The sequence below is a fragment of the Lampetra planeri genome, chromosome 48 (assembly GCF_965212315.1).
Source record: "Lampetra planeri chromosome 48, kcLamPlan1.2.h2, whole genome shotgun sequence".
In the NCBI taxonomy this organism is placed as follows: Eukaryota; Metazoa; Chordata; class Hyperoartia; order Petromyzontiformes; family Petromyzontidae; genus Lampetra; species Lampetra planeri.
The window spans coordinates 4,412,595-4,434,624 of NC_136154.1; the positions used below are offsets into that span (position 1 = coordinate 4,412,595).

A 22,030-nucleotide genomic window follows, 5' to 3' on the forward strand; every position below is an offset into this window, starting at 1 on the left:
GAAATGTATGTACTATTGTGATGCCGCCACCACGAAGCCGTTCAGCAGGCGCCCCATCTGCGGCCTCGCCACCACCAAGCAACGGAGCCAACCCCTCGTCCCCCTCACCTCACCTCACATGAACACCCGCACGCATTTTCCCCCACCCATAGAGCAGGAAGGGGAGATCACCTGATCGACCGGTTTTTATCCGAGAAACCCTTATCGGGATTAACTCTCACGGTTTCCGGCGATCAGGAAATTGGACGACCTCCCCCGACGCTACGTTGCGCCGCGGCGCTGCGACCGACCTTAATATGGTATGGTCGCGGCGTGGGGCATTCGACCACCGCGGTTGAGGCGCATTCCCCCCACACACACCCCCACGGGTCGACGAGGCAGGCAGAGGAGAGACGGGGCGGCGTAGTTTAGGGTGCGCAATTGATAGGGCAGGTGGTGGGGAGATGCGGAAGCTCCGCGCTTAACTTCAGCAGCGGGCCGTGGTGATGGACACCGCCGCATGAACTTCAATAATGGGGGCCTTCGTGAGAAAGGGATTGATTGGAATTTGCGCTGCGCAACGCCGCACATTGATTAGCATATCACAGGCGCCCGGAACCGCGGTGCGCGTGCTTGAGCGCGCAGGCCCCATTGTTAGGGAGGGTAAGGGATTAATTAGGATTTACACCGCGGTACGCTGCGAGGAGATCACCGGAACCGCCATGCGCGTGCGAGAGGGGCGCGAGCCCATTGTTCAGAGCCGCATCCCTTTGAGGTAGGGAGGATAAATAGGGGGCGCAAAGGGGAAATCGCTCTCTTGTCTCCAGCGCCAGAGGACCAGCAGCAGCTCCAGCCAGCGACCCGGACGTCCGTGTGACGCACCGAGGTACGCTGTTAGCACAAGGATCAGCGGACCGCCGTGGACACTTGACGGTGAGTAAGGAGGTAAAAGTAGGATCATAGCCGATAAATAGAGAATAGATTCAGGGGTGGTAGAATAGGCCAGCCTCGTCGACTCAGACTGACTTAGCATCAATTCGCAAGTAGCAGATAATAAATCCTTAATAGCGAAGCGTGGTCTCGCGTGATCGTGTTGAGCAGTGTGTCGCGTGGGGAGCTGCGTGTGTGTGCGTGCGTCCACCCCGTGTGCGATACAGGTGCACGATCATAACGCGAGTAGTCAGGGGTGAGTGTAGTGCCGCGGCTCGCCTCGGGGGAGCGCTGCGCAGAGCGGCGCGAGAGTGGGTGTCGCGTGTGTTCACTCCGTGTGTGATACAGGTGCGCGATCATAACGTGAGTTGAGTTGGAGTGCGCGGAGCGGCGTGTGTGTGGGCGTGCGTACGTTCGCTCCGTGTGGGTTGCAGGCGCGCGATTAGGAAAGGGAAGTATCGTAGTAGAGAGGGGCAGAATACTACTCGGTAATTAACCATGCCTATTACTCGGACCCGCGGTGGAGGGGAATCCTCGAGCGACGGCTCCCACACCATGGGTGAGGAACTCAGCAGCGGTTCGCATAGCAGCGGGGGAGCGAGTGATGATGTTAGCCCGGCAGTTAGCATTATCGGGCGAGGGACCTCGGGGGCTAGCGACCCTCACATAATGGTGTCAGAAACGGGACGATCCCCCGCACCCCCAAGGGAAAGAGGCCCCCCAACCCAGATTAAAAACAAATGCACATTTACGGGCAAAGGAATTCCATCATGGAAATCGTTTGCCCGCAGCATCAGGGGGGCGAAAAAGGTTAATGGGTGGTCAGATGAGGAGGCGTTGCAGCAGTTAGAGCTACATTTAGATGGGCGGGCAGCTGACTTTGTGGAAGCGTTGCCCGCAAGCGCTCAAACTCATTGGGAGGAACTAATGTGCCAACTCGAAGAGCGCTTCGGCAAGTATGATGAGGAGGAGGCGCAGGCGGCATTAGAGGCACGCCGTCGCCAAGCCGGCGAGGATTTGCGAGATTACGCTGAGGACGTGCGCACGCTGACCCAGCTCGTGTACCCGGAGTACGATTCAAAAATAATTGAGGGCCTCGCCGCCGGGAAGGTCCAGCGATATTTGGCACAAACCCCGTGGTGGCAGCCAAATGTCGACGGTGCACGCCTCTCCTTTGACACCCTCGTCAAGCGCGCGCGCAAATGCGAGAAACTCTCGGGTGAGCACGCGCTGCCTCGAGGGAGGGGGCGAGAGTGCGCTGTAGCGAGCCTACTCTCCGACGAGGAGGAAGAGCTCGCCATCGCAGTAAGGGGACGGGCAAGGTAGCCCCAGAGACCCAGCGAGACGACCCCGGGGTGGGTAGCCGGGTTACAGGCCGGTATGGGAGAAATTATAAATCAAGTAGGTGAGAGGGTAACCCAAGTACGCGAGGAAGCGAATAAAAATATGAAGACGCTCCAGTCTGAAATGGGTGAACTACGCTCGACAGTAGGTGGGCTAGCCGGGAGGGTGTCCCAATTAGAGTCCGATTTGGGACAACTGCGTACTGGGGGAGGGAGAGGGAGAGACAGGGGACCCGCTACGGAGCCGCCCCCCCTCCCCGGGCATGTTATATGTGCGATCGCCGAGGGTATCTAATGAGGGACTTTCCTGAAATCACCCGAGCTAGGCAGATGCGGGGGTTAAACTCCAACGCCCCCTAGAGAGCGGACCAACTAGGGGTGCAATCGACGCGGTCCCGATACAAATAGACGATGATGAGAATAATGGCGAGCGAGTGATCTCCACACAGGTTCCAGCAACAACGCCCACGGAAAGGGTGACTCCTGGCGACTGGCTGCGGGAGCTGGTGGCGGGGATCACAGGGGCCACGTCGCTGGTGGAAGGGGAGGTAAACGGAGTGCGTACCCGAATCCTGCTAGACACGGGGGCGGTGGCCTCGCTCGTGAGCGCAGCGCACTGCAGCGCGATCGGGGTCGACGTGCGTCGCCTGCAGGCACCGGACCGCGCGCTGAACACGGCGAGCGGAGCTGGAATGGGGTTGCTGGGGAGAGCCACCCTAGAGGTCCGCATAGGCAGTCAGGTGTGCACCCAGGAGTTCTACGTGTCGAGTGCGTTGTGTCACGAGTGTATCACAGGTACCGACCTCTTAGAACGGCTGGGACTCAACGTGCAACCCCGCCAGCGATGCGCCACCATGGAGAGCAACGGCGAGCGGATATCGTTCCTGGGACGAGAACCGACACGCCCCCGCTTCGCACCTGTGGCCGCTATCCTGGCGACGGCAGTCACCATCGGCCCGCTCACCGAGATGCTGGTGCCGGTGGCAACATCCCCCACCGACCCCGCGCTCCGACCATCAGGGGAGGTAATGCTAACTCCTCACCCGCAGTTGGCAAAACGGTATGGGATAGTGAGATCCGCCACGTTGGTAAACGCAGATGGGGACCGATTGTTTATGCGGATGTTTAACCCCCACAATACCCCAGCGATACTGCGATGGCGCACCCCGATAGCCACCGTACACCCCCTGCACGCACGCCACTCTGACGACTCGGTGTTCGCACTCTGGGCTGAGGACCCCGGTCGTCCTGAGGGTGACCAGGACCTGGCCTGGCGAGTCGGCCCGACTCCCCGAGCCGAGGTCGTTCCCCTGCTCGACGCGTTACATGTACCATGGGTGGACTTACCTAAGGGAGAGACCGATCAGCTGCGCGAGTTACTGCGGGAGTATGCCGACGTATTCAGTGAACACGACTCGGACATGGGTCGGACCGACCTTGTTAAGCACCAAATTGACACCGGTGCAGCCCGACCCATCAAACTCCCTGCATACCGAGTGGGCGCACCCGAACGCACCCAGATCAAAGAGGCGGTTGGGGACATGCTTCGCGATAATATAATTCAGCCCTCGGCGAGCCCCTGGTCAGCCCCAGTGGTACTAGTAACGAAAAAGGATGGGTCAACCCGGTTCTCCGTCGATTACCGTAAACTGAACGCAGTCACGCTCGGCGACGCCTTCCCCATACCCCGCATCGACGACACTTTTGACAGCCTCGCCGGAGCGCGATATTTTTCCACCCTCGATCTCGCATCCGGGTACTGGCAGGTGGAGATGGCGGAGGAGGATCGGCCGAAAACCGCATTCACCACCCCGATGGGACTATTCGAGTTTCGAGTACTCCCGTTCGGACTCACCAATGCACCCGCGACGTTCCAGCGGCTGATGGAGTTGGTGATGCGGGGTTTGCAATGGGAACAGTGCCTGATTTACTTGGACGATGTGATCGTGTTCAGTAGATCTTTGTCTGAGCATTGGTCCAGGCTACGAGAGGTGTTCCAGCGACTGCGAGCGGCTCATCTCAAGCTCAAGCCCCGTAAGTGTTACATCGCACAACGCGAGGTGGGGTACCTCGGGCATCGCGTCAGCGAGGCAGGCGTGCGCACCGATCCGGAGAAGGTACGCGCCGTAGTGGAGTGGCCACGGCCAAGGAATCTGACGGAGATCAGATCATTTTTGGGGCTTGCCACCTATTATCGTCGATTTGTAAAGGGATTCAGCGAGATTGCACGCCCCCTCACCCAACTCACCTCCCCTAAGCACCCCTATCAGTGGACGGGGGCCTGCCAGATGGCCTTCACCACTCTCAAAAACCACCTCACCCACGCCCCCACCCTCGCTTTCCCCGATTTTACCACCGATTTTATTTTGGACACCGACGCCTGCAGCAGCGGGCTGGGCGCGGTGTTGTCACAGGTACAGGAGGGGACGGAACGAGTCATCGCGTACGCCAGCCGGACCTTGAGTGGGGCCGAGCTGAACTATTGCGTGACCCGCCAAGAGTTGTACGCAGTGATTTTCGCATGTAAGCAGTTCCGGCCGTATTTGTACGGCAGGAAATGTCGCGTACGCACTGACCATTATGCTCTGCAGTTTCTTCTTACATTCAAGGAGCCGCGGGGGCAGATGGCCCGGTGGTTGGCGCAGTTGCAGGAGTACAACCTGCAAATCGAGTATCGAGCTGGCCGGACGCATGCAAACGCGGACACCTTGTCGAGGCGGCCCACGGTGTACGCCGAGACAAGGGCGGAGGAGGCCTGCCCATGTTTCACGGGGGGACACTGCCGGCAGGCAACGGACCCCTGAGGGGCCGCGGCCACTGACCCCCGCCCCAGCGAGAGAGAGTGCAGTGTGCGCCACAGAGACCCTCACAGGTGCCACCGGGGATCCCGTCGACCGCCCGGCAAGCGCGGGACCCACGGCTCGGGACCCGGCGGATCACCCCGCCCTGATCGGACGGATCCAGGAGGACGTCGGCTGCGCCTTCCCGGGCCTGAACGACGAGCAGCTGAGACAGACCCAGCAGCGGGATCCCGATCTGGCGGCAGTGGAGGAGGCACTGCGGGAGGAAAAGAGCGCCCTACCAGGACCCTGGAGCGGTTTGTATGCCCGGTTGTGTGTGCAGAACGGAGTGGTACGGGAGTTAACCGAGGCCGGCCAGCCGGGGTGCATCTGTGTTCCTGCCCAGGTGCGACCCCAGCTGCTACGGCTGGTGCATGACCACCCACTCGGGGGCCACGATGGGGAACGACGCACTCGAGAGACCCTGCGTCGCCAGTATCTCTGGCCCAAATTGGCACAAGACGTGGCGGCCTGGGTACAGGGCTGCCGCGCCTGTCAGCAGTGCGGGCCGAAACCGGCACAATACCAGGTACCCCTAAGGCCGTTCCACGTCAGCCGCACGAATCAGCTGGTCGGGATCGACCTACAGGGGCCATTCCCGCAATCCCATCGAGGCAACCGGTATATCCTGGTCGCAGTAGAGTATTTCACCCGCTACCCCGTGGCAGTGGCCATCCCTGATAAAACGGCCTTGGTGGTGGCCCAGGCATTTGTGGAACATTACGTACTGAAGCACGGGATCCCAGAACGAGTCCTCACCGACCAGGGTAGCGAGTTCGAGGCCGAGCTGTTCCAGGCACTGTGCCGAGAATTCGGAATCCAGAAGGACCGAACCACAGCGTACCACCCCCAAGCGAACGGTATGGTGGAGCGCATGAATCAGACCCTAGCGGGGAAACTCAAATGTATGGCGGCCGCAAATCAACGGGATTGGGACGAACACCTCACCTACGCCCTTTTCGCCTACGCCACCACCGTACACACGTCGACGGGACAAACCCCGTTTTTAATGATGTTCGGCCGTGAGTCTCGTTTACCCGCAGATCTGCTATTCGGCGTCCCTTCCCCCCAGCCGGAGGAGGGAAGCCGCCCCGTGGAATACCTGTTGGAGACCCTGCGAGAAGCCCGAGGCCGAGCATACCCGCAAGGGGAAGCCGCGCATACCCGCAAGGGGAAGCCGCGCATCGGCGGCAGGAACAGGGTACCCGACCCCGCATGGAACCCTCCTTATTCCTGACAGGCGCTAAGGTGTGGCTACACACCCCTCGCGTCTGGGCCGGGCAGGTGGGGAAACTGACGACCTACTGGCGGGGGCCCCGAAATCCCGGAGTACCCGCACCCCTCGTGTTGGGGGGCCTCGCACCCTACATGGGCCCCGCCGGGCCCCCGAGACGCCCCGATCCAGTCAGGAGACGACGCGGACGACGGCCCCTAAACCCTTCCGCTGCTGCGTTTGTGCCCCAGCCCACAGGTGCCGGAGACGGGGAGAGCCGCTGGAGTGGAGGAGGAGGCCGCCGCAGGAGCTACAGAGGACGGAGCCACCCGCCCCGAGACCAGCCACCATGTCCGGATGGATCCCCCGGACCCCACAACGTTTCCTCGTGGGCGCGGCCCAAGCAAGGTGCTCCAGTCAACCCGGGACGGGGACTGGCACCTCGGGGGGCTATGTGATGCCGCCACCACGAAGCCGTTCAGCAGACGCCCCATCTGCGGCCTCGCCACCACCAAGCAACGGAGCCAACCCCTCGTCCCCCTCACCTCACCTCACATGAACACACCCGCACGCATTTTCCCCCACCCATAGAGCTGGAAGGGGAGATCACCTGATCGACCGGTTTTTATCCGAGAAACCCTTATCGGGATTAACTCTCACGGTTTCCGGCGTTCAGGAAATTGGACGACCTCCCCCGACGCTACGTTGCGTAGCGGCGCTGCGACCGACCTTAATATGGTATGGTCGCGGCGTGGGGCATTCGGCCACCGCGGTTAAGGCGCATTCCCCCCACACACACCCCCACGGGTCGACGAGGCAGGCAGAGGAGAGACGGGGCGGCGTAGTTTAGGGTGCGCAATTGATAGGGCAGGTGGTGGGGAGATGCGGAAGCTCCGCGCTTAACTTCAGCAGCGGGCCGTGGTGATGGACACCGCCGCATGAACTTCAATAATGGGGGCCTTCGTGAGAAAGGGATTGATTGGAATTTGCGCTGCGCAACGCCGCACATTGATTAGCATATCACAGGCGCCCGGAACCGCGGTGCGCGTGCTTGAGCGCGCAGGCCCCATTGTTAGGGAGGGTAAGGGATTAATTAGGATTTATACCGCGGTACGCTGCGAGGAGATCACCGGAACCGCCGTGCGCGTGCGAGAGGGGTGCGAGCCCATTGTTCAGAGCCGCATCCCTTTGAGGTAGGGAGGATAAATAGGGGGCGCAAAGGGGAAATCGCTCTCTTGTCTCCAGCGCCAGAGGACCAGCAGCAGCTCCAGCCAGCGACCCGGACGTCCGTGCGACGCACCGAGGTACGCTGTTAGCACAAGGATCAGCGGACCGCCGTGGACACTTGACGGTGAGTAAGGAGGTAAAAGTAGGATCATAGCCGATAAATAGAGAATAGATTCAGGGGTGGTAGAATAGGCCAGCCTCGTCGACTCAGACTGACTTAGCATCAATTCGCGAGTAGCAGATAATAAATCCTTAATAGCGAAGCGTGGTCTCGCGTGATCTTGTTGAGCAGTGTGTCGCGTGGGGAGCTGCGTGTGTATGCGTGCGTCCACCCCGTGTGCGATACAGGTGCGCGATCATAACGCGAGTAGTCAGGGGTGAGTGTAGTGCCGCGGCTCGCCTCGGGGGAGCGCTGCGCAGAGCGGCGCGAGAGTGGGTGTCGCGTGTGTTCACTCCGTGTGTGATACAGGTGCGCGATCATAACGTGAGTTGAGTTGGAGTGCGCGGAGCGGCATGTGTGTGGGCGTGCGTACGTTCGCTCCGTGTGGGTTGCAGGCGCGCGATTAGGAAAGGGAAGTATCGTAGTAGAGAGGGGCAGAATACTACTCGGTAATTAACCATGCCTATTACGCGGACCCGCGGTGGAGGGGAATCCTCGAGTGACGGCTCCCACACCATGGGTGAGGAACTCAGCAGCGGTTCGCATAGCAGCGGGGGAGCGAGTGATGATGTTAGCCCGGCCGTTAGCATTATCGGGCGAGGGACCTCGGGGGCTAGCGACCCTCACACTATGCCTTGGTTCGTTTTTGCACTATTGACACGATGCACAAGGACACGAACCAACTGGCGGATAATAATTTATTGACAACCAACTACAGCGTTCTTAGAATGTGAATGATGCCAGGTAAAGTGTGAGGCCAACCACAAAGCCGCGGATTCGAGTCCACGCTTCTCCCCACTGTTGACGTACCAAAGTGTTCAAACACAGCGGCCTGGGTTCAAACGCAGCGGCCTGGGTTGAGACACAGCAGCCTGGGTTCAAACACAGTGGCCTAGGTTCAAAACACCAGCCTGGGTTCAAACAGCAGCCACCGAGTGGCTCGATGGAGATAATCTCCTGCGCCGTGAAGCTGAAGGTTGAGGGTTTGAATCCAGGACTCTCCACGTTTTATTTCCCGTTTGTTCATGTCTACTTCATGCAGATGATCTCTATGCACTTTTGCTAAGTTGAATTGGCAAAATGTAGTTGTCCGCACTATTAAATCACGTGAAGAAAAAGTAATTCCAATGAGTAATATTTTAATATTCATAATACAGAGTCACTATTGTTAGACTTAGTAAAAGTATAACCCACTTAGATAGACATAAATCAGATATAGCTTTAATCATTGAATACGCACGAGTGATGAGTTTTGGATAAAAAGTGCAGTTTTTGGTATTTTCAAGAAACATTTGGATCTTTTTTAAATGAAAGTTCCGATTGTGTGCATTGTCTGCGTGTTAAACACAAATTACGTCACCCAATATCCCGTGACATTTTCTGAGGGGGCGAGGTTGGGAAAAGTGACGTCACCATAATCACTTATGACGTGACTGTCTGTGGATCATTCCATAAACATTTTTCAAAATTACATGAAATTCACGATTCCACTTTTCGGATTGTTTTGTTTTCAGAATAAACAAAAAAATGCGAACACACCCCAAGTACGCACGTATGATTAAGCGTTCCTCTATCAAAGGATTTCGACATCCAAACTCCCGTAGATGTGAAATAAAAAGTTACAACGCGTGATTACGTTCCCTTAAATGTTCAGCCACATGCCAACTAAATAAAATGGTGCTACATTGATAATAATTAGTGATCACACTCATATTTAACTACGATAGATGATTACATTCATTCTCTGCACACTTCAGCATCTCATTGATTCAGGGTCCCTTTCATTGTTGGCCTCTGAAGGCTCTTGGAGTGTCCCTGTGGTGCCACAGCGACGGGGCCGCTCGGCCGAGCCAGGGAGCCGCCCGGCTTCCACCGCCGCACTGCCCCCCATCACCCCCCCCACATAAACACGCACCCGCACCCACGTAGGGCCTCGTGGTCGGGTCACCTACCCTGAGTTTTCACCCGAGGGCCCCCTAGGGGGGTTACCCCACGGTTTCTCAGGGCCAGGGAATTGGACAGGACCCTTCCCAGGCCAAGTAACACTGCGGCGCCGTGGGCGGATTTGAGATCGCACGACCACGGCGAGCTCAGAGAGCCCCGCAGTTAGAAACGCATACAAACACAAACACGGGTCAGCAAGGCAGATAGCTGGGATCAGGACCCGGGACGACTGATTGGTCGAAAGTTCAAAGGCCGGCGGGATCGCAAAAGAGCGGGAAATCCTAGGCTCAGGATTGGTCGAGAGACCAAGGCGGTCGGGACGGGGGCGCCTAGCCTTTGATGTGAATAGTTTAAAAGAAAACGCAGGGGCAGTAGGGAGGTCTCTTCTTCTGGAGTTTGGACACGGGGTCAGCGACGAAGGAGTCATCGGGCGAGCCGCTAGATTGTCTGCAGGACGATCTGAGCGCCGCAAGGTCACCAAGGACTACAGACGGTATCGTGTTGCGCGCCTTACAACACCTCAGAGCGGAGAGTAGGATCCGTAGGAGAGGGTTAGTTCGGGGTAAGGACGAGTAGGAAAGCGGTTTAGCAGAGAGCGCAGCATAGAATAGGGCTACACGGCACCAGAGTGTGGGTTAGAAGCGCCTTGCTGGCCCGCACACACACACGGGTGGCTCGGTTGGTTAGCAAGGGCTAATAAAATCTCGAGCGTAGTAACAAAACCGTGTTGTTGGGTGTTTTTGGAACGTGGTATTAGCGTGCACTGCATTCGCGAGTGTGTGGTCGTTGTATGCATAAAGGCCGTGGTCTCTGTACGACTGTGCGGGTACGGAGGTGTGTGCGTTAACGCCCGGGGAGAGCACTTTTGTGTGTTGGCGTGACTACGCAGCCGTGTGAGAGGAGAATCGTCCTTGTACGATATTTGTGTTGACGTGCACGCGCGAGTGGGGGAGGGGACGAGTCGTCGTGTCGGCGTGTGCCCCGCTTGCGTGTGCTCGTTACTTGCGTAAAGTGCGGCGCGGTGGTGGACCCCTGACCCCCGACCCCGCGGCTCGAGCGCGTAATCGGCTGCGCATTGTTGTACGGTTTGTCTCGCGCGCACGGCGGCGGCGGCTTGAGTCGGTGTGTCGGCGTGTGCCCCGCTTGCGTGTGCTCGTTACTTGCGTAAGCTCTCGGCGTGCGTAATCGGCGTACCCCAGGTGCGCGATCGTAACGTGAGCGGCCAGCGCGGCGCAGAGCGGCGCAAGAGTGGGTATCGCGTGTGGAGCTGTATGTGTGTGCGCGCACGTTCACGACGTGTGTAACACAGGTGCGCGATCCTAACGTGAGTGGTCAGTGTTGGGTGAGTGCCGTGCAGAGCTGTGTGTGGGTGTGCGCGTACGTGGTTAACCATGCCTGCTACGCGGACCCGCGGTGGAGGGGAATCCTCGGGTGACGGCTCCCACACCCTGGGTGAGGAGCCTAGCGGCGGTTCGCTTAGCAGCGGGGGGGCGATTGATGATGTTAGTCCGGCCGTTAGTATTATCGAGGGAGGGATCTCGGGGGCTAGCGACCCCCACATCCCTTCCAAGACAAGTGTGGCTCACAGAGATATGAAGAGGTACAAGATTAATGAAAAGTAGGAAGAGGTTTTTACCCTATCAATAAAACAGGAGTTGTGTTAAGATGTTCAAACACCAAATAGATGCAGCTTTTGCAAGGCATCAAGTCTGCATTAACCACATACTTGTGGCAAAACATTGAAAAAAACATGCTCTAATAATAATATCCACAATGTCTTTGAAACTGATTGGCCTCACCATCAGTGTTAAACCAGAGAACGCCAAAAGGCAAACAGTACAAAAACAAGGCAAGTTTCGGTTTTACTGCTAGGAACCTCCTGGTTACACCAGCTCACAGAGGATTATTGTGTCTGTCCGTCGTGCATCCAAAAATGGGAGGGGTGGAGAGGGGAGGGTGGGGAGGGGCTGGGTGAGGAAGGTGGGGCTGGGTGGGGAGGCGCTGGTCACCCCGTGGTGCCCTTATAAAACTCAACGTTTAACCTACTCACGCCGGCTTATGCCCGCCCTCAGTCGGCCATATTTGCGGAATACACCACGCCGCCGTTGACCCTGGCCATTGACCGAGCAACCCAACGTTCCTACCAGCTCCCTCCGCAGGAATGTGTTTACAATAGAAAGTAGCAGTCCTGCGACGAACATTCCTGTCGATGACACAGTGGATGGGACGGTGCTGCTCCCCTCCCGTACGGGTCCTCAGGTGACTTTAAAAAGGCTCTTAGAAGTAGTTCCGTGTTATCCCGCTTCTATAAAAAATGGGGAAAATATTTGAAAAATTGTTTCTAGTTGATCTACGTTTAACTTCTCCAAAACACTGAACCCATCACGTTAAACGCATTGCCTTTGGTGGGTTATTTCCTGCTTTAAGAATACACACTTAATGCGGATGGCTTCTCGGTATGGAAGACGTGAAAAGCCAAGGCGTCATCTCTAACACCAAAACATGTACCGACATCTTGTTGTTCGGTGTTTTAATGTATCGGGATCTGGGGGGAAACACGGACACCTCAGTTGAAATAATGGGCCACTGCCGCCAAGAAAAGTAGGGCGACAATAACGGCAGCGACGTCTGGCAAGCGCTTCCGGCCATTTCCTGTGGGTGTGCTCACTCCTTGGGTTTCGTTGGTGGTGGCAGGCGTTGAGTGCGTTGCAGTGCTGCCCGCTGCGTTGCTCGTGTTAGAAGGTTTCTGCGTCTGAGCCGTTGTCGACGCTTGCTTTGATGGAATAACGCCGTGCAATGGGGACGACGTTACCGCGCTCCTGGTGCTAGTAGTGGTGGCGGTTGTTGTTGTCGTTGTGGTAGATGTCAGTGTTGAACGATTTGTGGATGTGGATTCTCCGGTATTGCTAGCACCATCGGGTATCACCGTCTTCGTAGTAGGAGTCATTGTGGATGTCGCATTGGTCTGTGTGGACGATGTTGTATTACTGGTACTATTTGGCATTGATGAATTCATAGGTGTGGCGGTTACATGTGATGGGATTGCATTGGTCTGTTTAGATGAAGTTGTATCACTGGTATTATTTGGCATTGGCGAATTCATAGGTGTGGCGGTTGTTACATTTGATGGGATTGCATTGGTCTGTGTAGCTGATGTCGTATTACTGGTACTATTTGACATTGGTGAATTCATAAGTGTGGTGGTTGTTACATTTGATGGGATTACATTGGTCTGTGTGGATGAAGTAATATTATTGGTTCTATTTGACATTGGTGAATTTATAGGTGTGGCAGTTGTTACATTTGATGGGATTGCATTGGTCAGTGTGGACGATTTTGTATTACTGGTACTATTTGACATTGGCGAATTCATAGGTGTGGCGGTTGTTACATTTGATGGGATTGCATTGGTCTGTGTTACTGATGTCGTATTACTGTTACTATTTGGCATTGGTGAATTCATAGGTGTGGCAGTTGTTACATTTGATGGGATTGCATAGGTCTGTGTGGATGATGTATTACTGGTACTATTTGACATTGGTGAATTCATAGGTGTGGCATTTGTTACATTTGATGGGACTGCATTGGTCTGTGTGGATGATGTCGTATTACTGGTACTATTTGGCATTGGTGAATTAATAGGTGTGGCAGATGTCACATTTGATGGGATTGCATTGGTCAGTGTGGACGATGTCATATTACTGGTACTATTTGACATTGGTGAATTCATAGGTGTGGCAGTTGTTACATTTGATGGGATTGCATTGGTCTGTGTGGATGATGTCGTATTACTGGTACTATTTGACATTGGTGAATTCATAGGTGTGGCAGTTACATTTGATGGGACTGCATTGGTCTGTGTGGATGATGTCGTATTACTGGTACTATTTGGCATTGGTGAAATCATAGGTGTGGCAGTTGTTATATTTGATGGGATTGCATTGGTCTGTGTGGATGATGTCGTATTACTGGTACTATTTGGCATTGGTGAATTCATAGGTGTGGCAGTTGTTACATTTGATGGGATTGCATTGGTCTGTGTGGATGATGTCGTATTACTGGTACTATTTGACATTGGTGAATTCATAGGTGTGGCAGATGTCACATTTGATGGGATTGTATTGGTCTGTGTGGCTGATGTCGTATTACTGGTACTATTTGACATTGGTGAAATCATAGGTGTGGCAGTTGTTATATTTGATGGGATTGCATTGGTCAGTGTGGACGATGTCGAATTATTGGTACTATTTGGCATTGGTGAATTCATAGGTTTGACGGATGTCACATTTGATGGGATTGCATTGGTCTGTGTGGGCGATGTCATATTATTGGTACTATCTGGCTTTGGAGGATTAATGTTCACGTTTGTGAAAATCCCCTTAAGTGGGGCTGTGGTGCTGCTGTATGTGGATATTGTGGTGTTTACTGTCGAGCTGCTAATCACCTGGTTTGTTGTGGCTGTTGTTGAGCCTGGGGGATCACAGCTTTGGACGAGACAAATCTGTACGTGGAAGTCTGCGCTCCCCGGCTGGGAGAAATTAAACACCAAATGTCCAAGCTGTGTGTCGGATGAGCCTACGTAGGATGTTACCCAGGCATTTTCCTTCGGAAGGACACAGGCTCCGTGTGTGAAACTGATCACCGTTGCCTGGACATTTTTTTCTAACTGGGTGTCGTACTGCACATAAACCCAGCCAGATACGTTAGAATAGGTGGTCAGAAAAATATCCGTGGTACTGCCCACTGAGCGTGTCCGTCTCACATCTGTGACGTTCCCAATAGACGTGTCTGTGTAACTCAGGTCCTTGCTGTTGTACAATCTGTCTGGAAGGCCTCCGGAATCAAACTGGGCATCGACAAGAAAGTCCAGCAGGCCATCGTCCTCCATATCTGACAGAAACGAGAGAGGAAAACCTCATCATCAGCACCACGATCTTGTGGAAAACAATAGTAATGATTTACATAAATCTCATATTGACGTATTGCTTAACATTCGTCAATAACACTGCCCTGAAGGTAGTGTGCTGTATCCTATGGATTAAAAAGGTATGCACCCACAACTGTTCAGCAAAGTTGTAAACAACAACAACATTCTTACCGGTAAATATGACGTGGGTAAATGTACGACAACTATAATATGGATTACGATAACTGCGTACCTAGCACAAAATAAAGAGCTCAAAATCGTATTGTATTGTGAGTGGATGAATAACGCTGCTTCTCATCTCAAACTCTTACTCGTGCTGGCTAGGGATGAGTTTAGGAATAAAAAAAATAGAATTTGGATATTTTCAAACCCTTTTGGGAATGTCATATCATCTCCATGATGTACCGATGCAACTTGTCCTCATGCTAAGGCACCGCCGTTTCTCAAACTTGTTTGGCCCGCGGATCAATAAACCGATGCTGAACGCTCCCGCGGGCCAGCCAGCCCAGAACCTCCACCCCTGGTGGCCAAAACGCATTCAACTTCTCTCTCTAAATACCACGTATACAAAATAATTTAAACTAATTAATATGGTCTTCGCACCTGATTGGCTCACAATTGACGACATCACATTTACACCCCGTCTATTTACGACTGAAACAAGAGGAGGATTTCTCCACAACTCTGCCGAAATCCGTTTGGTGGACGGAGGTGGCTAAGTAGTGACTGAGCGGCACACAGATTGGAAGACCACCGTTGTAATTTGAGCCTCACGTGTATGTATGTACGTACATTGAACTTCGTTCACGCAGTATATAGCCAAGCGTGCTAATCAGAGGATGGGTGAGTCTGTGGGTGAGTGACTATGTGAGTGGGTGGTTGACTATGTGAGTGGGTGTGTTACTATATCAGTCTATGTATGGACGTGCGCTGAACTTCGTTCGCGCCGTACACAGCCAACCGTGCTTCAATTGAAGGCGCACATCCCACGTACCTGGGATGCGCACGTTCCGGATCAGCTTGTGGATCTTCAGCTCGTCCAGAACCGAGAGCCGTGGGTCTCCCAGCGGGTTCTTATTCTGGAAGGTGGCGCTGTAATTCTTGAACTCTCCCAAAAGGCTGCTGGTCATCCACCAGCGTGCCACCTTGGTCTCGAACGGCTGTAGGTCCCCGAATAACACCTGCAGGGAGCTGGACATGGGCTCGGAGCCCAGGGTTGCACCAATGATCTGAAACTTGACCAGGAGGCCCTTCTTGTTGGAAACAATCTCCGGCTGTCCCGAGGTGATCTCCAGCTTCGTGGCCACACCATAGCCCTTGTTGCGGACCGCCACGCCCAACGTGAATGGCACCGACGGTTCCACCGCATCGGTCATTGGGTCATCTGAATTCACAAATCTGCAAAGAGACAACGTTCAATACAAAAATGAAATGGTAAAATAGGAAAGGAGGAACATATCGTCAGTCGTGATCCGTCCACCGCTGGGTTGGATGAAAGAGTCTCCAAGCCACCACCGACTCGATCCTGCGATGTAACAATCCACCGGCGCTCCATCCTCAAGCCCAGTGGTTCTCAACCGGGGGTACGCGATGGATTAATAAAGCAGAAGGGCATCGGTCGAACCCCAGCGTCGTGAACGCTTTCCAACCAAGGATGCACAATGCGTTCACACCATCAGCTCTGCCAGTGTGTAGAATGGGGCTAGATAACTCTCAACCATCTAGAGCAGTGCTTCTCAACTGGGGGTATGTGGTGGACCTCTCGGGGTACGTGGCAATGTCCCAGGTTGTCACGTGATTTATAAATGTGTGAAATTACTTTATCTTTGGTAAATAATCACGTTGTATGAATCTGGCAATATTACGTAACTACAATAACATTTACATCCGTAAAGTAACCTAGAATGATGTAAAATACCTTTCTAAACTCACCGATAGTAAACAATGCGGGTTTCCAAGAGTAACCGACGAGCATTAACAAATGACGTCACGCTTGCCGAGCGTCCGTTGAATATTTTTTTTAATTCGCTCGCAGTTACTAGCTGGTTAGCATACCTCACAAAATGGACAATTGGTTGAATCGTGGACTAACCCTTGTGGCTGAAGTATTTTTTCGCATGTCAAGAATTGTGAAATCTTTATTAAGTCATGCAGATGAAGAGGGCGCCTAGTGGTGTTGAGCTGGCACTGCTGAGATCCCGGTTTCAAATTCAGGTTTCAGTCACCTGAGTATCCTTTTCCCATTCCGACGATGTACGTGTATGCAGATGTAATACGAGAGTACACCGACTGTCGCCGATTGGTGGGATAGGCTCCGCCACTTCAGCCATTAGCCAATCAGGGGGATGGGATAATCTGGGCCAAAGTTCAAGGGCAGAGCTCAAGGGTGCTCGTGGGGAGCCATCTGGAGGGTTCGTAAGGGGGCGTGGCTAGAGGCAGCATCCTTGGGACGCTGGCGAGTACAGCTACAACTCGCCCCAGGCAGGGACGGTGAGGCACCATGAGTACGTCTATGAAGTGAGAAGCAGAGTAAGGGTCCACCCAGGGATTGAATAGGAATAGACTGGACGCTGCTCGCTGAGAAGTTCGCTCCAGGCCACGCAGGGTTTTTCTTCAGGCACGCCATTAATAAACTTTAGCACAGAGCAACGACACCGCGTGATTTCTGTGTGTGTGGGAGGGTGTTGGCGTGGTGCGTAATTCGAGCGTGTGTATGGGAGGCACGCAGGCAGTAATTCATTAACGGCCCCCGCGTCTGTGCCCGGTGCTTGCGCTCGCGTGCGTGTTTACACAGCGCGCTTTACGCAGTGTGTTCACGTAGCAACGGTAGCACCCAATGGTGGAACGCGCAAATATTATCGTCAACCCGGCCATCGTTCTTGCCCGTATGCCTGCACGGGCACGCGCGTGCAAGTAGCCACCTCGGCATTAGTGGTGGTGTTCATACGGCTATTTTTAGCGCAGGCCGTGGCGAGCAACCTGCACCACCTCGGCATTAGTGGTGGTGTTCATACGGCTATTTTTTAGCGCGAGGCATGGTGAGCAGCGTCCACCTGCACGGGCACGTGCGTGCAAGTAGCCACCTCCGCATTAGTGGTGGTTTACGTGGGGAGTGTGTGGGATAACCCGAGGCGGTGGGGAGCCAGCCACTAGCCATGCTTCACAGAGAGGACGCTGGCGCGGGGAGGCCGATCATCCGATCGGCGGCAGCCCAGCGAGAAGAGGCGGAGGAGGGGGGCGTCAGCCCCCACACTACTACTACTACGCCTCTCGATAAGTAACATTAATGCTGAGAACCGTTGGCGCGTTTTGAGATTCAGTGGTGAATGGGACACCCACCTCACCGATGACGGTCACCAATGATTGCAACACACAAAAAAAGGTCACCTTGGATTAAGCGAAGCAACGGCATATTTTTATAAAACATCCAACGGTCAGGTAAATATCAATTTGACCGTCACATAACAGAAATATCGACACCATATGGCAGATTGAGCTGGAAAGTGGTGGCATCTGCTACCGAAACCAGAGGTAAATTAAATGGATTTCAGAGGTAGCTCTGTGATATCCGATTTCTTAAAGGGCCATTCTCTAACACATGAAGGGTTGCAATTGTCCAGATAGTAACAATTGGGATATAATTGGGGTAAGAAAAAAATGTAAGCAAGATGGGCACCTCTCCAAGAAGTAATGTATGATGAGTCTTGGATCAGGAGCAATGGTGATCGTCTCAGGGTACAGGGGGATCTCTAGCAAGGATCCACCTGTAACAGATCACATGCATACACACAAACAAAGACAAACATCCCCCGTGTAGCCTTAACAGACTGTTGGGGCAAGGGGTGGGTGGCCAGTTCCATGTCCGGCTATCTTTGTCTCCCGAGTAGCGATGTTTACCACTACACACCACTTCATCAGGTACTCATTTGAGGCTGAGTCCAACTAGGGGAGGTCCAGGACCGGTTTAGATAATCGTCACTGGTGTTGGTGGCCATGAGCAGGAATCGAACTCGCGCAATACATCAACAGCTACACTCCCGCTCCATACACACACGCATAGACGCGTAAATATAAATGTGCCGTTAAACCCGCCACCACTCGACACAGCCAATTAGAAAGAGTTTGTTACGTAAACAGAACGTGCCAATTAGTTACTAGTTCAGCACTAACCAGTTGTGTGTTGGCAGAGTAAAACTCATAACTACAATATTTACAATTATAGTGTAGTATATAATGTACTGAATAGTATAGTATACTTGTTCACTCACCGGTTGTGTATTGGAGAGTTAAACCCACTAAAACCTTTACAATTATAGTGTAGTGTATAATGTAGTGTACAGTGTACTATAATAGTTCAGCACTCACCGGTTGTGTGTTAGAGAGTAAATCCCACAACTACAACGTGTACAATTCGGAGTAGCTGGTGACGTTTCGCCGGTGATTACAATAACAACCAGCCTCTTCAGGTGATTAGCAGGAATTGTGAAGAAAGTTTCCTGTTTCGCAAAGCGCCCTTACTACATGTTAAACTGCAATTTGGCCTTACGAAGGAAGCGTTTCATCTCCAGATAAAAACAATGTGGCCCAATTAGTGGGCAATCTTGCCTCAGAAAATGCTTGCTGCATCACCATCGCATGCAGCTTACGTTGAGCTGATGTTCCAATGCCCTCACCCAGAGCCCAACTTTGCAGCCCTTCTGCACAAACTTATTCAACCATTCCCTGCAGTTAATTTACCATCAGGTGCTCTTCATAACCAATTGAAACATCTACGGTGGTTGATACTTGCTCTATTTTGTCAGCATACAGTCGATCATCGATTATATCCGGCGAATTCGTGGGGGCAGGGAAGGGGGGCGCCGGATTTTCAAAAGCGCCGGATAATCACTAAATCATCATTATTATCTAAAATAGCTTATTTTTCCACAATCTTGCATGGCATTATTTGTTTACGTGTTGTGTATGTCTATTTGAGTGTTTTAAATTTGCTTCCTATGTAAAATTGGCATAAATAAACATACAAATAGACAAAAATAAATATCCTACTGTAAAAAGTTACTATTTACTCGACTGTACTTACCACTCTAATCTCGAAGACTCTGCATCACGGGGTGATGTACGCAATACCACTACGCTCTTGTTTCAACAACAAGATGGGTTTGACGATCACTGGACTGGGTCACAAGCCTTTGAAGCGTCTTTTTGCCCATTTCGCCAGATCGGTCCGGGACCGCTGGATAATGTTGGAAGCAGCCTGATAATTGCGCAGTGCCGGATAATCAATGACCAACTGTTTTGCCATTAATTTTCACCAATAAATTTTTTGTAAAGCGTTGAATAATTGTGGGGAAAAGTGCTTGTAGATTTTTTTAAATCTGGGACAGCAGAACCCCCTTTTAACGATGAAAACCAGTCATTAGGTGATTTGGTCGTTAAGCGAGTAAAGAAAATACGCGTTAAAGGCTTAATTTGTTCCGATAACATCTAAAGTTACACTACTTTATAACATTTAAAGAATGAATATCCATACATAAAGATACTAACAACATAAACACAATATTAAAAGAAACATGGTTAATCAATTCATGTATTCATATTTACTGTAGCTACAACAGCCCGTAGTTAAGAGGGGAATGGTCGGTGAGTGAACATATTGGGCTCTATGGAGGCCTGTACTTAAGTGATTAGTCGTTAATAGGGGTGGTCGTTAAGATGGGTTCTACTCTAATTTTCCTTTAGTGGCTGCGACTGGGTAACATTTTAAGCAAGGTTTCTCTACCCCAGTCGTTCTTCACTACTTTTCAGAGTAGGGGGTGTTGCCACTTTCACCGATTAAAGACATCATGAGTGTGTGAGCAGGGCTGCCACACATTGGAAACCATTGGGTTGGGTTTGACAGCAGAACGATAATGATTGGGAGTGTTGTCACTCTTTGTGAATTGTGCTGTGGGGGAAGGGGCGCATATCTGGGGCCCGCACCAGTGGCCTCCGGGTGGCCTTGCAACAAATAATGAAGAAGAGCACAATGGAGAACACAAGAAGAACGCAATGAAGATTAACACTGCTATAATAATTAATACAATAAATAAGAACACTGATAAAATAAAGAAAGACAAAATGAAGCACACAATGAAGCAGAGTACCGCTCTACCCTGGCGCAGGTACGTTACCCAGCATGTAGGAGAAGAGGCCAGACACGTCGTACTGGGTGTCGTGCGTGGGCGCGGCCTCGCTGTAGGGGACCATGAGCCACTCGGCACTCCCTGAAGACGTCGGCTCTAGCCGGCCGTCTCCACTCACGCCGCTCAGACCTCCTGACACAGCAGGGCTGCCTGCAAGTGAGAGACAGACAGTGGTTACGTTGCGTCGCGCTTCCAAGGCTCTGAAGAGATAACTTCCAGTCTGGCGGGCCGCGCGTTCATTCCCATGTGCATCTACCCCAAATGCTAGTGTACGGTACAGGGAAAGCAGTGCGTGCGTTGGCACGTCGACGAATGATCGACAGGATCGGGAGAGCGGCTTCATGTTCGAATGTACAGAATTCAGATTCGAGGGACAATCGCCGTCGCGTACCGATGGAGAAGAGGTGGTTGGACTCGGACTTGTTGTCGTGCCGCTTGATGATGATCTTCACCTCGATGCTCTCGAGAGGGGAAGCCTCCTGGTTGGTGATATCCAGCGTCGCCTTCACGGCCTCTCTGGTCAGGGTCAGCTTTTGATCGATTTTGATGCGCACCACGGCGCACACTCCCTTCTGCACACGACGATCAAAGACGAAGAAGGGGCATCGGTCGCCCCCAGTGTCACGTCAGATAGCAATTATGAACACTTTCCAACCGATGATGCATAGTGCGTTCACACCATCAGCTCTGCCAGTCCAGTGTGTAGAATGGGGCTAGATAACTATCAATCATCTAGAGCAGAAATTCTTAACTGGGGGTACGTGGCGGACCTCTGAGGGTAAGGTGGCAATGTCCCAGAGGGTAAAGTGACGAGGTTATTTATAAATATGTTAAATTATATCATACTTGAGAGACATTGGTGAATAATCACGCATGAATCTGCCGAAATAAAATAACTACAATAACTTTGAAATTTGTACGGTAACCTAGAACGATATAAAAACCATTATAAACTCACCAATGATAAACAATGCGGGTGTCCAAGAGTAACCAGCGACCACGAGCAAATTACGTCACGCGTGCAGAGCGTCCGTTGAATTTTGTTTTATTTGCTTGCAGTTACTACTAGCTAGTTATGACAATCTCACAAAATAGGATAATTGGTTATAATATCGATGTTAGTTATTCGTGACATTTATTTCTCAGAACCACGTTGGGTAAGGCAAGGGTAAAGTAATAAAAGGTTGAGAAGCACTGGTATAGAGCCCTGAGGCCGGGAGTGGATATTCCACGTTCCTATGGCAGGCGAAAGTCTTTCCATAGGACAACCACCTGATGATTTCCC

At 52.7% G+C, this 22,030-nt stretch overlaps 1 protein-coding gene across 1 annotated transcript; it reads right to left on the minus strand.

Moving 5' to 3' along the window:
* Positions 1-12,012: 12,012 nt before the first annotated feature.
* Positions 12,013-13,128, minus strand: LOC144733895 (uncharacterized). The gene has a single exon (XM_078615903.1). It carries the CDS (start codon positions 13,097-13,099, stop codon positions 12,203-12,205), a length of 897 nt encoding a protein of 298 aa, XP_078472029.1. The 5' UTR covers positions 13,100-13,128; the 3' UTR covers positions 12,013-12,202.
* Positions 13,129-22,030: the final 8,902 nt, after the last annotated feature.

Coding starts and splice junctions, on each gene's coding strand:
- LOC144733895 (XM_078615903.1), bottom strand. CDS start 13,099: ATGAATTCACCAATGCCAAATAGTAACAGTAATACGACATCAGTAACA.